The sequence below is a fragment of the Fulmarus glacialis genome, unplaced genomic scaffold, assembly GCF_000690835.1.
Source record: "Fulmarus glacialis isolate BGI_N327 unplaced genomic scaffold, ASM69083v1 scaffold5165, whole genome shotgun sequence".
Lineage (NCBI taxonomy): Eukaryota > Metazoa > Chordata > Aves > Procellariiformes > Procellariidae > Fulmarus > Fulmarus glacialis.
Genome location: NW_009211021.1, coordinates 99041 through 115134, shown reverse-complemented (window position 1 = coordinate 115134; position 16094 = coordinate 99041). Strand labels below are relative to the sequence as shown.

General features: G+C 39.9%; 1 protein-coding gene across 3 annotated transcripts in view; it reads left to right on the top strand.

Moving 5' to 3' along the window:
- Positions 1 to 529: 529 nt before the first annotated feature.
- SRGAP2 (SLIT-ROBO Rho GTPase activating protein 2) overlaps positions 530 to 16094 on the top strand; it is a 106580-nt gene continuing 91015 nt past the window's right edge. For all 3 annotated transcript variants that reach the window (XM_009577360.1, XM_009577361.1, XM_009577359.1), the window contains exon 1: positions 530 to 596. In XM_009577360.1, the coding sequence (XP_009575655.1) occupies positions 530 to 596 (67 nt within the window). The remainder of the gene's footprint in view (positions 597 to 16094) is intronic.

The window sequence follows — 16094 nt, the reverse complement described above, 5'->3', positions numbered from 1 at the left end:
TGTAATTTTCTAAATATATATATATTTTTTTTTTTGCATTTGCAGGCAAGCAAACCAAAGAAAACGGCTTCTTGTCCTCCGTTTCTGCTCTCGTTTGGGATTTGATTTGCATCATCTCTGAGTACATTTAAAATAAAAAAAAAAAAAAAGAAAAGGCAAACCAAACCCACACAAAACATGTTGTGCGGAAGGACTTCCACTCCCTGGCTGTGCTATTAACGTTAGCAATCAGGAAGAGCCTTTGGGGGCTGCAGGATCTCGCTAGTCTGATGCTGCTGCTAAAGGTTTTGGTGCAGGGAGACAAAACTGCTGCCTCTTCCATCCACTGATCTCTTAACATCTGCATTTTGCTGCTGCTGTGCTCCGTCTCACACCCTCTCTCCATGGACTGATTTTTTTTTTTTTTCCTTTTTGTGGGGGGGAGGACAAGCGGAAAATCAAGGCAATTGCATTGAGAGGAGCAAAATTGCATTTACATCTTGTGTTCTGGTGGATCTGTTTTGAGGTTAATCTTTTTGGAAAAGAAAACATGACGTCGCCAGCAAAATTCAAAAAGGATAAGGAGATCATAGCTGAATATGACACTCAAGTTAAAGGTAGGAATGGTTTTATTTTCGTCTCTTTCAGTACTGCAGTCCTGACTTGCAATTGTAGGAGTTTGCAGTAGATGTTTGGGTGGGGAAAGGGGAAATCATTTGCAGATTGCCTGGAATTTGCAGGGCTTTTTCATAATACAATGCTGGATCGGGTTTGCAATGGTTTTTCTAGTCCCCATGGGGTAGATTCCTACTATGGTATTGCCGTTTTCAGGTATCACGGTAAGGGCTTTTTTACAGAATATAACAAATCTTTGAGTTCTGAGAGATCTATATTTTTCTGTCTGCTGTTCTAAAATATGGCTTTGCATTTGAAATATGAGAGCCAGTTAATTGCTTTTTAATCCTCCTCCTATCAGGGGAATCTTTTAAAAATCTGTGTAGTGTCGAAGAGCATATTTCCACTGGTAGTAATGGGGATCGTGCTGAGGGTCCCTGTAAAGCTGTTTGTGCTAGAAAGTTCCATTATTCAGGATTTTGTTCTTGGTGAGTCCATAATATTACTGCCTGGTTTTTCTTACTGTGCTCTTGAGTGTAACACCTTAAGGTTGCAGAGTGTGTGTATGCACACATATATGTGCATACGTATATAAATGAATAAAACCAATGCATCAGTGTTATTCCCATCATCATAAGGAAGGCAATAAAGAGTCAGAGTCATATTTGCAATGATCATGCAAGTCTTCTGCAGAATTCAGTTGGCTAGGTTTCAGGCTATCATGTGCCCTAGGTAAAAAAAAAAAAAAAAAAAAAAAAAAAAAAAAGAAGGATGGTGAAATGTCTACTTAGCTTCTTATTTTTGCAAAGTTTTCAAGATAAAACTTATTTAAAAAAATAATTATGGCCTGTGTATGGCTTGATAATATCGCTGTTAGGAAGTTATGAGATTTAGTGATTTATCTAACCGCTTAAAACTTGCTTGGTATGCTCATAGCATGCAGGAAGGATGGCCTTTGGGCAGGGTTGATTGAGTTAAATCAATGCGACTTAAAAAAATGTGATTTAAATCTGAGTAGGAAGCCTAGATTAAAAGTGACAATTAAAATACTGTTTTGCAGTTATGTACTTAGTTATTTTTCCTACTGGAGGGGCTGCTCACTGGTTGCAAATCATTAAAACGTGTTGTTCTACAAGATGCATGTCCCTAGTACTTTGTACCTAGAAGTAGTTTTGACATTTATATTAAAAATGCTTATCTGAGCAAGAATAAAGCTGGGTAGATGTTTATTTTGATTTTTTTTTTTTCTTTTAAATTTTCGGATTCTTAAAGTTAGAAATGAAGAAGAGCGTGTTTCTTTTTTACTAGTTTAGTTTCTATTCCTGTTTTCTAGCTGTCTTTGATGGAAATGGGAATTGAAGTCAGTGTAAAATTAGAGGCTTGTATGTTCTTTCATTATTTACCCCATCAAAATGTGTGTGATAGATACAAGCTTGTAGTCAAAATATTTGTGAATTGGATGCAATAATAAGAAACAAGGCTTTAGAATTAGTAAAGCGCATCTTCTCACCTCTCAGTTTTTTCTTGCATTATAAAAGAAAAGAAATCTTTCCCTTCCTTTTCAAAAAAGAGACCAACAAGATAGGTAAAATTAAAATGAGCCTTCCCTGTGTGCAGAGACCATTGCTGCCAAAATTCAGTTCATCTTTTAAGGTGCTTATGCAGAGACCTGTCAATTCAGCCTGTAAATGTGGTCCCAAAAGCGAATTGTTGTCGTGGCACATAGATATTTTTTCTTTTTGCCTTATAAAATGTTCCTATCTTAAATACGTGATGTTAAGAAGAACGGAACTGTGTGAATGGATCACGAGGAGCTGGGAGAAGGTGGCGAGGGCAGCTATGAGATTGTCTCGGGATATTCATCCCTCTCGCAGTTCAGCTTTCCCTGCGCAGGGGACTCCTCGAGGCGCACGCCTGCCGTGAGGGATTGCAGGGAGGTTAAGGTTAGTTGTGTGATGCTGGGGAAGCCTTGTGTTGGACACCTAGAAACAGCCGCAGAAGTTGGGGCCTTCCCAGGCTAATGGAAGGTGATAATCCATCTCCTGCTCTTCTCTTGGGAGAGGGGTGTAGATGAGCCAAACAGCTCAAAAATACACGTGACGGTACGGTAACAATCCTCTCCCCCATCACCTCATTTGTTTCAAAGTACAGCAGGGAGCTTCCCTTCTCCACCTGGCTTCAACCCTTCAGGAGGTGTTTTGACAACGGGGATCGTCGTTCCTCTGCTTTTAGGTATCAAGTTTGGGGGGAGACTTTGAAGTTATAAGCTCCTCTTAAAATTTCATGAAACTTGCTTTACATCTCATAGATACCTTGGTTCTGAGTTGGATAGTGATTTGGCTCTATAGGAAAACTCGTGAGTGGTAAGACCTCTTGCCTCTCTAATTCCAGAGATGTGCTGGTCTCTCTACCATGGTAGGAAGATGAGATGGTACTAAAGACACACTTAAATCCAAAACATATCATGGTCCTTGCATAAAAAATTTTAGTGTCCTGATCAAATTCTGACTTAACTGCAGGAATGGCACAGAAATGGTGTTAACTCTGATAGTGGGTTGTTCGGTATCTTTTCTCTTGTGTTGCGAAATGATGCCATGAAGCAGTTGCTGTGGGAGTGAGATGAATCAGGTGTTGGTGTGCTACATAAATTGTAAGGTATCATCTGTTTCTCAGATGAGAAAACTCATATTTTTCACTAGCATTTAGAAACTTACTGCATTTTTACTACATTCCATTCTGCCTATGAGTTAGAAACCGTGTTTAGAGGCTTCATTTCAAACCATTAATCCACAAACACGTACTTAAGCACTTTAAATTATTTATACTAGAATGATTGAGCTTTGTTTAAAAATGTGATAGTCTTCAGTTGTTAATCAAAAACTATTTAAAGAATAGTATGGTTTATGATTAATAGATCATTATTATGCAAAATTTTTCGTTTTCTGTTGCTGAATGAGCTTGGTAATTCTTCTTGTAAAAGGTGCGTAGGGGTGACTGGGTGTTGATAAGTGAAACTTTTTGTTCTCCCATGGCCGTGCGCTATAGGTATTTGTTGTCTTCTTCCAACAGCCAGTTCTTTGCCTCTTTTGGGTTGGAGTTAGCTCTTCCTGGGGTTTGTGCATGCAGCTAATGGCAGGGGGGATCAACATTAGGATGAAATGAATTTCTGAATATGAAGGCAATTTACCTCTTACTCATCAAACTTACTGTGCAGTGGTCAAGGGACATGGAGCGAGTGATGTGTTTCTTCCTAATTACTTGTGCAGTGTGGTTGAGGACAAGCTTTGCAGTCTGTAGGTACTGGTGCAGTGCATCCATCCTTGGAGGTTGCTCGAATGAAACTGGATACAGCCTTGAGTAACTTGGTCTGACCTTGCAGCTGACCACCAGAGATTGGGCTGGATGACCTCCTGAGCTCCCTCCCAACCTGAATTGTCCAATGATTCTGTGGTCTCTAGTATCTGGAGGTTCGATTACAAACTCGCCGTCTTCTGCAGAAGTGAATTAACCTGCTGAGGTGTCCAGATAGGGTGGCTTTCCTCACCAACTGCATTGACCTTGAGTCTTTTGCCTTTAGATGATGCAAGTAAAGTCTGACTTGTATTTGGTTGGCTGGCTGTGCTGTCTGCGCTTGAATGTTTCATGCTGTTGGTGAGGAGAAGAGAGGTTGCCAGTATTAGTGGGGTCTTCTTGCAAGACTTGCTGAGAGTGCTTCTGTCTTTGAGAAAACTCTGAAATGGCTGCGTGTCATGCGGTAGGAATTCTCCTGACAAGATGACATGGGGTCAGCAGGGGAGGGAAGTGCTGCTTTGATATGTTTCTGTACCATGTGCTTACAAAGATTATGAGTTCTGTGAAGCTGGAAAGTGAGATTCTGTGGGCTCCATATGGAGCCTTTGATATCTCAAGCTCATCCCCTTGTCTGGATTGTCTCTCCCAATTCCTTTGTGCAAGTTGCGGTAAAGCAGAGATAATTAATTTATGCTGTGCAGTATGTTCCATGTGAGATTTGGATGCTGCCTATCTATGCCCGACCAAGGACTGTCAGACTGTTTTTTGGTTTAATGTATTAAATTGGAGTGTACATTTGCTGAGGAAAGAAAAGCCAGTGATTTATCTCTTAATTCTTCTTTTCCTTCTCCTCATGTCCCACGAGAGCCTTATATTTAATTAGTTTGTATAAAGCTTCAGTAAATAGCTTCATGGTTTGGGCTACAGAAATTTAATACTGAAATTTTTTACACAGCGAGAGTTCATAAGCCAATTCTGTCCTTGAGTAGTCTCTAGCAAAGGTTAAAATGCATCTCTTGCAGATCTTGCAGCACAGTCCAAAAAGCACTAGGCATATGAAAAATAGATGAGGTAATTTATATCAGGAGTGAGCACAGCACAGAGGTGGCTGCGTGGTTATTTAGCAGAGTGTGTCTTGAACTAAGAGAAGATGCCTGATAAGAACAACTTCAGGCAAGCCTCCCAGCTGCTATCAGATTCACGCTACTATAATGTCTAAAACTTTGTTTTTAATCTCCCCAAAATTGCTGATAAATTTCAGATTAAGTCCCTTTTTCCTCTCTGGGTTGAATGGCTCATCGTTTATTTGATCTGATTGTGATCTTTTGCCTTAAATGCTGGTTAAAAATGCCTTAAATGCTGCATACAAATCTCATTTGTATGCTACATCTTCTGGCCACCTTGAGTGATGGTCGGCAGTTTCTAATCCTGGTAAGCTCTTAGGAGTGGTACAGACCTTTTCTGTGTGAAAGATTACAAAAGTAGCTGTGACTGGGTCAGCAGCTGTAATTTAGGGGCTAGAAAGGAAGTGTGATGCTTTTGGAGGTGATTTGAAACAAAACTGGGATTTCTCTCAACTGTTGAAAGTTTTCTTGTTAACATTGCACATGCAGCTCTTGTCTAGAAAGAAGGTATTTGTAGAACTATCTTTTGATTTTTAGATCAATGAGTTGAAACCACTGTAATTTATTTTGTGGCTAAACCTGTGCACCTGGGGATTTTCAGTACTGTTGACATTCCGTGTGTATGATGATTTCTTTTTTGTGTTCATCATCTGTGCAGGTCACCGAGTTGGTCACTGCACACTATTTGCAGATCCTAGCACCACGGATGTGTGCTTTCAAGAGTTAGGGCTGAGCTCTTGGCCACTTCTTTGGCAATGCCTATTTAATACGCCATGTAAATAGACTTTTCAGCCACGCACCCTGGTGTGGTTGAGTGGAATAGTTTTGAGTTTTAACATTTGAGTTTGTATATATTGGATTACCATTTACATTGAAAATGTAAAACTACCTTTTAAGGGTTTTTTACAGTTAATCATTACTCTGTGCATGTAAGTGATTCCATTTGTTTGCAACAATGACTTGCTCCGAACTCCGGCTATGGAATTGCTGTAGAATCATCTGTTTTTCTGCAGTTCTTGATAGTGCTAATCCCTTGAGTTTTGGAGCTGGATTGGGCCAACGAAGCAGCGTGCTGCCAGAAGGGGGGAAGGGGTTGTTGGGAGGCTGGTTTGATGTTACAGCAATAGTTTGTATTTCTTTTTGTCCTATGTACAGTTCCTAGTAATGGATTATTAATGAGGACGGGAAGAGGTGAGAAAATGCAGGGTCTTCCTTCTTTCCTCTCCATCTCCAATATCCCTCTGTTGCAGATTCATCACGTATTGCAAGGCTAGAGACCAAAGCTGACCAAAAGACCTCAGTCCACTTAAATGTTGCAGTTTCTTCCAAAAGCAGAAAGAATTGCCGGTGTAAGTCCAGTAGGGTTTCTATAAAAAGTTTACTAGTGATAGCCAGTTTTCCCTAACTCCCGACTAAGGGAGCCCCACGACATTTTTCCTTAGCTCTAAATTATTTCCTTTCGTGGTGAGGATACACATTAGTATCTTTTCCTTTTTCTGTTACTAAAAGGCTTGACTTTTCTTTTTTCTGTTTTTAATAGTTCCTAATTTTTGCCCATTTTGGGAATTTACTTGGAAGAACCTATTTGCCTGGTCAACTTTTTCAGCTGTCTTTATGAAGAGTGAAAAATCTAAACCTTTGTTGAGATGGAAAGTATGTTTAAGCACATGTTCTTTTGAATAGCTTTTGCTCTGCCATGCACAGTTGATACTCATTACTTATGACTTTATTTAGTGCATTTTTGTATGACTTTTGCAGATTTCATGCTTTCTTTTTGAGAATTTCTACATCATCATGGGAGTCCTGCTCTCTGAATATTGTCAACTTTTTGTAGGCAATGGAAGCAAATGCAGAGTTATGGTTTGATTTGCTGAGGGATAAAAAAGTATGGGAGAAAACGGGAGAAAGTCAAAACTGTGTCTTGACTTCACAGTAATTCCATCATTAGAGACCATTCTTCATTTCTGCTTTCTCTTTCTCCTTTTCTTCCAAAATAGCAATATTACAAAAGACAAAACAGGACCTTCTTTTTGTGAAATCTCTAGGTAGTGGTCAGTGAAACTCTTGACGTGAGCGTTTAAAGTCAGAAAACACACGTGGATATAGAGTAACTGTGTCAAGGAAGCTCAGCTGGTGTTTTTTCCAAGCAGATGCTGCAAATGGATTTGAACCATTTAAAATACTATTTTTTGCCATCAAAGTACTACTTACTGTTGTTAAATTCTAAAGCTTCTGACCCAGTCATTTTGCTTTGAGTTGGTATGGTGAGAGTTAATCGTTGCTTGGAAAAAAAGTAAGGGGCTGGGAATTTAAAAAAAAAAAAGAATCACTTCCTCTGCAATTCTGAATGTAAAAGGATCATGTGTTTACAAGAGCTAGAGTTATTTGGGAGTGCTGCTTGCACTCTGAAGCAGCGTGGGCATGATGTTAGGATGGCAGTATGCAGCCTGCAGTGAGCCTAGATAAGAGTCAGTGACAGGCAGCGTCGTGAGGATGCTTGCATCAGGAGAAACGAGCCCAGCATTTGCTGTTCTTTAACCCAGCAAGGCAGCAGAAATGGAAGCAAGTATAAATGTAAATGTGAGCTGTGCCTGGGTAAATCACAGCTGATACGCCTGGCACAGCCGTGTGGTTTAATCTAGTGTGCACCCTTTTGTATGCTGCAGCATGCTGCACACAATAGTGCAGTAAATCTTTGGCATAAACGACAAGCAGCAAATTCTCAAAACGTTCTCCCCTCTCCTTTAACGAGTGCTTTTTCTCCAACATTTTCTCTCAAGGTGTTGCTAAATGTGGTGCAAAAATTCTTAGGTCTTAAGTGTTTTCAGCGTGCTGCAGAAACAACTTTTGCTTCACGTTTATTTCTGTGAAATCGGCTTTATTAGGCCAGGGGAGCTGCCTTATCCTGTGGCACATAAGCAGCTCCTGGCTTTTTGACTCTTGAGAAGGAGCCAAATAAACAGATTAACTCTAAACCAAGAGTGGATTTTCATCTACAGTCGTGAAGTGCTGCGGCAGGGTGATTTGGTCAGTCCTACTAATTTTGAAGTTGTTGTTTTTTTATCGTAGGACTTTCCAGGAAGAGCCTTTTGGCTTCCCTTCTTTTAAGTAGGGAAGGGTTTTTGGTTTGTTTTTGTACCGCTGTCGTTGGAGAAGGGTTTTCATGCAGAGAGTAAGCCATGGAGCTATGCAATTTATAGATGGGGAATGCTTGCAAATTGAATCTACTTAAAATAACGACAGTTGTTGCCTGGGAATTAGTCCCTGACTCTTTGGACAGCGGTCCAGTCCCACGGCAGGGGCATGCTCTGATGATCCGGCGAGGAAGGGGGGTTTGTGCCCGACAGACCTGTAGCTGCCAGAATTGCTAAACTGCTCGCTCTGAACAAGTGGATCGATTGTTTTCTAACCAAAGATCCTAAGCCTCAGTCAATCAAAACAGTTCTGTGTCATTGGCGGGTTTTTGTAAGGCAAACTATACAAGGTAATGAATGTGTTTTTCTTGCTGTAGCTTTTATTTGGTACCTGAAAAGGGAGAGGATGATTAGCAGCACAAACTAGTGCTTATTCTACAAACGGGATTATTTAGAAAGATATTTTTCTATTTTCTTTGGGTTTTAGCCTCTGCATGGCATGCCCATGGCAGGAGGGAAGGCTGAAAATCTGCATTTGTTCAGCTGCTGGTCACATCATCATTGATCCCTACAGTAAAGGAGAGTACAGGGCTTTAAGCTATTGTTATAACACGTGAAATTTTTTTTCCCCCCTTGCATTTGCAGCTTGAAACTTGGTAATGATGGATGGGGTGCCATTCTGTTTCTCATTTCTCACCCTCCCAATTTCCCATCCATCCTGTTCCACCGCTTCCAGAAATAGTGAGGACGGTGCTGCAGGTAATGAGGTGAATGCTGGTGTTTTAATCACCAGACAGTTCAATTTTGTTCAGTGTGTGTCTGGGTATTGCAATGATAAAATACAATACTGTCTGCTGCTGATGGAGGCTTAGTGGTGAGAAATCTTAAGGGGAAACCCAGTTTGTGGTAGTAAGTCCTTCACAGCAATTGCTCTTTGTTGGTTTAGTGATCTGAATGAAATGAGGTAGGGATTGTCATTTCCCTGTGTCAGCCATTATATTTAGGCATTAATTTAGGCATTGTTCCTCTTCTCAGTAGGGAGGGGGTGATATATGCAGGGCAGGCGGAAACCAAACTGACGGGCAATTTCAAGGAACTTTCTGGGCCGTGGCATGTTACATGTGATTATGCCTTTATTTGGGGGATATTTAAGATGCCTGTTGGATGAGGTTTAAATATAGTGGGATAAATTACTCTTGTGTCTTTGAGGATGCTCCTACTCGTTAGCACTTAATTTGCGAAGTTAGGTGTTACGGGAAATTCCACAAAATCCTTTTCTTTATGCAGGTTAACACTGGGGCAGTGCTCTTGCTATTCTGCTGCTGAAAGTGCCTGGTATCCAAAACACATTTTATGTGATGTTTGTGCTTTTAGGGGGAAAAACCCGAATTATTCACATATTTCATTAGCACTGCTTGTAATTAAAATATGAAGAAATTTTACATAGGGACAGGATTATGAGTCCAAGAAACTTCCACTCAGCTACCAGATGTTACTCAACTTGGGCTGTACTGGGGCAACCACAGACAGATGGTAGCTGTTGTGTGGCATACGGCAATTCTCCTTCCTCCATCCCAGTTCATCTGGGGAGGGCTGTCTTAAGTGTTTTACTTGGAAATCACAACTATGATGAGTTAACTTCTCCTAAGGCTATTGATGGCACTACGAATAACCATCCAGGCAGTTTTGATCAGTGAGCAGTAATGAAGGTTTCTAGAAAACTGATGCTCTTCCACCTTCTTGGAAACCCACAGTGGTATCATATGCCTTTAAAACAGAATTTGGACATGCGGCACAAAGGCAAGGCAGAGTGAAGTTTACTAAGATGCTGACATGCTTGCCCTCTGAAAGGCTTGCTTTCCTGACCAGAGCATTTGGCAAATTCACTGACAGGGTTCTTTATTTATTTATTTTATTATTTTGTCATCAGTAGATGTAAATTCAGTTCTCTGGACCGTAAAGCGGGTATATTACAGGTGTGTTCATCAGTCCTGTCTGATGAACATGAGGTGCTTTGAAAGCTGAGGACAGAAAACATGTAAATACGAAGCAGCCATTATTACTGTGAAAAAAAAATTGTCTCCATTTTTGTTAATATGTGCAGTGGACATATTAATGAATGATAATGACAAACCGTAGCATACAAAGTGTTTTATGGACTGTAGAAGTACAGAGCTCTGAGCAGGCACGTGGAGGTTTTTCCCCTGTGTTTGATAACCAGTTATTCAGAAATTTAATAAATTAATATCTCTGTGAAGTGGTTTTGGAAAGGAGCCTGGTTTTGCTTTGGTCTCTTTAAGGAAAGTAACTCTTCCTAACTTTTCTGTATTCTCTCCATTTGTTGAAGAAGGAAGCCTGCTTCATCCCATTTACCCTTTAAAAAAAATGGGTAAACCACCAGTATTTCTGCTGCATAGTGGGCTGCTTGTACCCGTCTGTGTCCCAGCTCAACGGGCGGACTCCAGTGGTGCAGAAAGATGCTGAAATATGAACAAAAGACTTTGCCAGTAAACGACTTAAAAGTGTGCAGCTGGAAAAGGGAGGGGGAAAGGATTTCTGTGCTGTATGGAGGGAGGAACAAATGCAACACTACAAAGGTCACAGGATACAGTAATGATGTTTGGATGGAAACTTAACTTGCTATGAATGAAATTGTGCTCTTGTGTTTTCCCCCTGGAGCTGAATGTCTAAAAACTCTGGATACTTCTTGTTCTGTTTCTTTTTTTTCCTTTTCTTTTTTTGGCTCTTGTGAGCTTCCACGAGTTGTGCTATAGAAATGAAAAAAATGGAAAAATGGAGGACGGACGGCACCAACACACATGCTAGGAGAGGCTTAAATACACAAATCTCTATTGGGTTAATCAGAGCTGTGACATTATTAATTTCTGGTTAATCTAGTAAAACTGTTCGCAAGTCAAAGTTTTGTCTATGCTAAACAAATGTGTAAGATTTCTTAGCAGGAAAGTTACTACGTTACCAAAGATGTCAGCACCGCTGACCAGGGTTGTTGGATAAACTCAGAACTTGGACTAAGCACCCCTTGGAGCCGACTCTTGGACCCCTTGAGTGTTGATTTTATTTCCTGTGTGGTGTCAAGTCTTGTTACTGATTGCTAAATTGCCTTTTCTCTCTCCATGTGCTCTTATCCCATCCAGATTGTCTGTATTTTCTCTGAGGTTGGTTTGATCTTTTATGAATCCATATGTTGTTGTTACCTTCCATTATATGATTAATTTCTGCCTGTAATGATAAATTACTTTACCCAAAAGTGTAAGAGAAATTCTTTTATTTAGCCCAGTTGTCTAATGCCCAAAACATTCATATGCATTGCCTTCATACTTAAGGAATTAATCTTTACTTAGGCTTTAAATCAAATTATTTCACCCATCCCTATCAGAATGAACTTGACCGAAGACAGCTGTAAAGGGCTCCTTGCATCCATTAATTTCCACCTTTCACTCTTTCTCCCCAGAAATCTTGGCTAAAAATGCGCCGCCCCTCCGCCCTCCCCCCCCCCGACGTGCCCCCAGAGGTTCAGGTAGTAAGTTCATTTCAGATTTAAAACACGGGTACAAATTCTGGCACTGGCCTTTCTGGAAAATCCCTGTACGTAGAGTTGTCTTTTATGTCTTGAAAGCAGTGACAGCTGTTGCCAGCAAATGAGAAAGTTTTTTGGTTTGGTTTGGTTTTGGGTTTTTGTTTTTGTTTTCTTTTGTTCTGAAACTTCAAGTTATTTTCTAGTTAACATACTCTAACAGTTGGTCATTCTTGCTGTGATTCGTAAATTTGCTTGACTGTTACTGATTAATTTCTAGCTCGAGCTTAAGAAGCACCCATGGTAGGAGTATTACAGTACTACAGGAGAAGGCTCCATCGGTGTTTTGGGAAGGAGCTTGCGATCGCCAGACCAACATGTATGGACTGGGCGAGTATGTTGTTTTTCTGCTGCTGGAGGTTTCTCCAGAACGCAGCATCTAGCTTGTGAAGTTCCATAATAAATACTTGCTGTAAGTTGAAAGATCAGCTATAATTTTCTCCATACTCTGTTGCCTTTTCCAGCTCACTCACATCGTTTCAGTGGTTTTATGATTAGGCTTCATGCAAATAGTTCTCATTCATGCCCCACCCTCTACCAAACCCAGAGCAGCATGGCCAGCTGCTATGGTTGGGATGAAAGTGCTGCTAATTTGCTGCTACCTTTAGTTTAAGGATTCTGGATCTTATGAAAGGTTTGCTGTTGTCCTTACTGTAAGAAGTTATTTATATGTTGACTATTTAAACACATTTATCAGTTCTAAAAGATTGTTGCCTCTCCTTTCAAGAAGGAGGTTGCTTTGAGACCTTACATGGAAAGGTGCATGCAGAGGATGACAGCTGCATGTAGCTATAGGAAAGAGTAAGTTGATTTTTTTTTTTTTTTTTTTTTGAAAGCGATCAGTATTCAGCCAGTCTTGCTTATGGAAAGGTTATGCTGTGCTTACAGAACTACTTTGAATCTTTGACAGCGATAGTAAGAATAAATTCAACTCTCTGCACTAAGGGCTCTCTGATGTACAAGGAAAACAGGTTCCTTTTCTTTCCCTGCCTCCTCTTTTTTTTTTTTTTTTTTTTTTTTTTTTTTTTTTTTTGCATCTAGTCGTGTGCCTCTCTCAAAGCTTATTTTGTTAACAAAACAAAGATCCCCCTGAAGCCTCACTACGCATGCTTTTAGCTTATGGCAATAATATTAAAATCTGTTGACCATTAACTTTTTAGAGCACAGGTGTTCTCATTTCTTCTACATAGAGTGGTTTTTATCAGATATGTGGAAAGCTCTTTTATTTTTATTTTTTTATCTTTCAATGTATGAAGTATTTATTTACTTGGGAGAGGTGAGTTTGTTTTTAAGTAGCCCAAACAAAATGCCTGTTCTGTTCAATGTGCTAAAGAGCTATTCAGCTCTATCATAAGTCTCTTACGGTTCCTGCTTTATTACTACATCACTTTCTAAACTCCTGTTTCACTTAACATCTTAAATCTACTTTCAATCTTTGTGATGACCCCTCGCCTATCAGTGAAAGTGAGGATGTTAATACATAATACATACATAATATTTATAATTGAGAACTCTTGTATCTCTGATATTAAAAAAAAAAAAAAAAGGCTGCCCAAAAGCCAGTTGTCTTTTGCAGAATTCTCTGATTCTGAAACTTCCTGTGGCATATTTTAGGCATTATAGATGTTATTCCTTGTCTACTTTGAAGCTAAATAAAGCAAATTATTTCTGGGTATAACTGTGGGCATAACTGTAGGTGTATTTCTAACATGCATGTAATAAATACACGACAATTTACTTACTTTCCTCTTCAAAATACCATCCATTTTCCTTTCAAATAGCTTTACGTGTTTTACGATCACTGGAAGAACATCCAGCCTAAATTAGCATTTTTACTGGTTTGACGGTGTCAGAGCTTTGTAGGTTCTGTTTTCCCCTCGGGTGAGGAGAGGCATCCTTCTGCGTTTGGTGCTGTTAATTCAGATCTATTTGGAGGAGTCTGTGTTCTTTGGGTTGCTGAATTAGGTCTTTCAGCAGATCTTGCACAGTTGAATGGCATTGTGTTCCAAGTAGACTGAAAGTAGGTAAAAGGATTAAAGGGTAGTGAATTACTTGAAATGACCTAAATCAAGGTCTCCAGTGAGATTTACGGGATTCAGTTACAGATCTTGAAAGATGTTGAGAGAACACTGAAATTTTTTTTTTTTTTTTTTGGTCTGGCAATGCAGCCTGCATGGCTGTGCCTCTTCTTTTTAAGAAAAGTTACTTGGATAGAGGAGATGATTGCATAGTTGTATATGTGGGGTTTTTACTTTTTTATTTTTTGTTCTTGTTTGGTGTTTTTGGAGGTGATGGAATGACAAATCCCAGCATTGTTTTGAATGAGACAGCTGTCAAGTCAAGAGGCGCTCGCTGGTCTGAGTGGAAACAGGGAGCAGGGGAATGCAGCTCACCGCTCAAATAAAACTCAGTGGAGTTTACTGCGAAGAACAGTCAAAAACAATTCCATGAATGAGTCAAAGTTTGTGCAGCCTTGAACTGGATTGTCAGGTAGCTGAAATGTCTCTATAGGTATCCCCTCTTTTGACTCCTTTCTCCCTTCTCTTTTCTTTCTCCCTGACTTCTGCCATTGGGAAATGGTTTGGGTAATAAGTAGGAAATAAACACTCCCCTGAAATTTCCTAACACAAATAAACAGGTTTGCTATTTTTAATGCCAGTTTTTATGATTCTTCCAAAGTTCTTTTTGGTCCACTGGGATTGAGTTGTGAATGAATGTTTTCTTTAAGATTTATTTTTAGGAGTTAAAGGCTTATGTGAACTTCAGTTCTGGCAAAGATACTAGATTGCCAGTCCTAGACGTCAAATTTATATTTTAAAATTTTTAAATCTTTAAGCTGCCAAGAAGAGAGGCCAGTTGAGAATATTGAAAGAGATGCTCATTTTGCTGCCTCTTTTACTGGGGTTTTGTTGACACTTTCCTATGACTGTGAGAAATACTTGGTGTTGAAGCAAACCTTCACTGTTCCCATTGAAGTTGAACTTCAGAGCTTTGTGAAGATTTTCAGTTTAAATAGGAGAAAGTTTGTGAACCTTAAATATTTCTCTTGGTGGCAGAGCAAGCAGGAAACGCTTGTCACTGCAAACTATTTGGGGGCTGATTCCCTGTCCTTTTCTTGTGTATAAAGTGCTGTGGTTCCTTGGAGTGGCCTTGCCCAGTCCCAGGGGATGTCTTTTTTGTGTTTGTGGTGAAGAGGGGTTATGCCAGAGCAAACAGAAGAGCCCCTGCACTGCAGAGACCTTCTCCTTGGTTTTAAGGCACGGTGCTGGGAATTGCCTCTTGCTTTTTGACCGTTTATTTTGTCCAGCAAGAAAAGGGTCAGGGAGGCTGCTGCGGGGCCCGCTCTTGTCAAAAGCTGTGTTTTTAGGAAGCTTTCTCAGTGCTCCCAGATGCTGTTAATCCAGATGAAGGTGTTAATGCTTTCTTTTTTTTCTTGTCAGTTGGGACTAGAATAGACAAGGTAAAAGACACAAAGCGATCGGATGTGTTTGAGGAAGAGTGTGTCAAGAGCGAAGAAAAATCCACTTTGCCTTGTTGGTAATTAGGCTGGACTTAAAATTTTAGCAAGTGCCTAGCTCCTTGGTGATTTCATTTTCTACGTGCCTTAGCTTGATTTGAGGTTAGACTGTTCATACTAACATGTTTTACAAAATGGATGTTCTCTGCATAGTGGTGACAGTGGGTATGTCTAATTTTACTGATGGCAAATTGGTTAATAATGTGGTTAGTCTAAATAAACTAATAGTGCAATGTTTCTTTCATTGCCTAAGTTAATATTTTTATACACCTACTACTTTCTGGTGTGGGGTTTTTTGGGAGTTTAATTTTAGTTCTTTTGCTCAGCTAGATGCAGCTTTTTTGTACATCAGTTCTGTAACCATCCACTCAGGCCTTGGGAGAGTTTTAACAGCAAGTGGTGATTCCTCGCTAGGAAGGCTTGAAAATGCCATTGAATACTACAAGCTCAGGGCTTGAACTCATTTTTATCAAGCCGAGCAACTTGCTTATGGCTTAATTGCTGTCATTTTGTTTTGGGTAGAGGTTAGTTTCAATTTTCTCCTGTTGGCACAGTTGTTCTAGATGAAGTGAGAAGTCCAGTGAGCACAGTAAGTGCAAGAAGGCTGGGTATCGGTGAGTTCACTTTTGGGGGCTGGCTTTTTTCTCTGCTTGCTGAAGTGTTCCTCAGTTATATTTTCTTTCATATAGTATTCACACGTAGTGATCTGCAAATTGGGAATAAGTAAAATCTATTTTAATGACTGAGAAGTCAGTGTGGATGACTCAACCTTCATCTTTTTTAGGTCCCGATTCAAATTCATTCCCTGTCTGTAGCAATTGAAATGTCACCAAATGTTC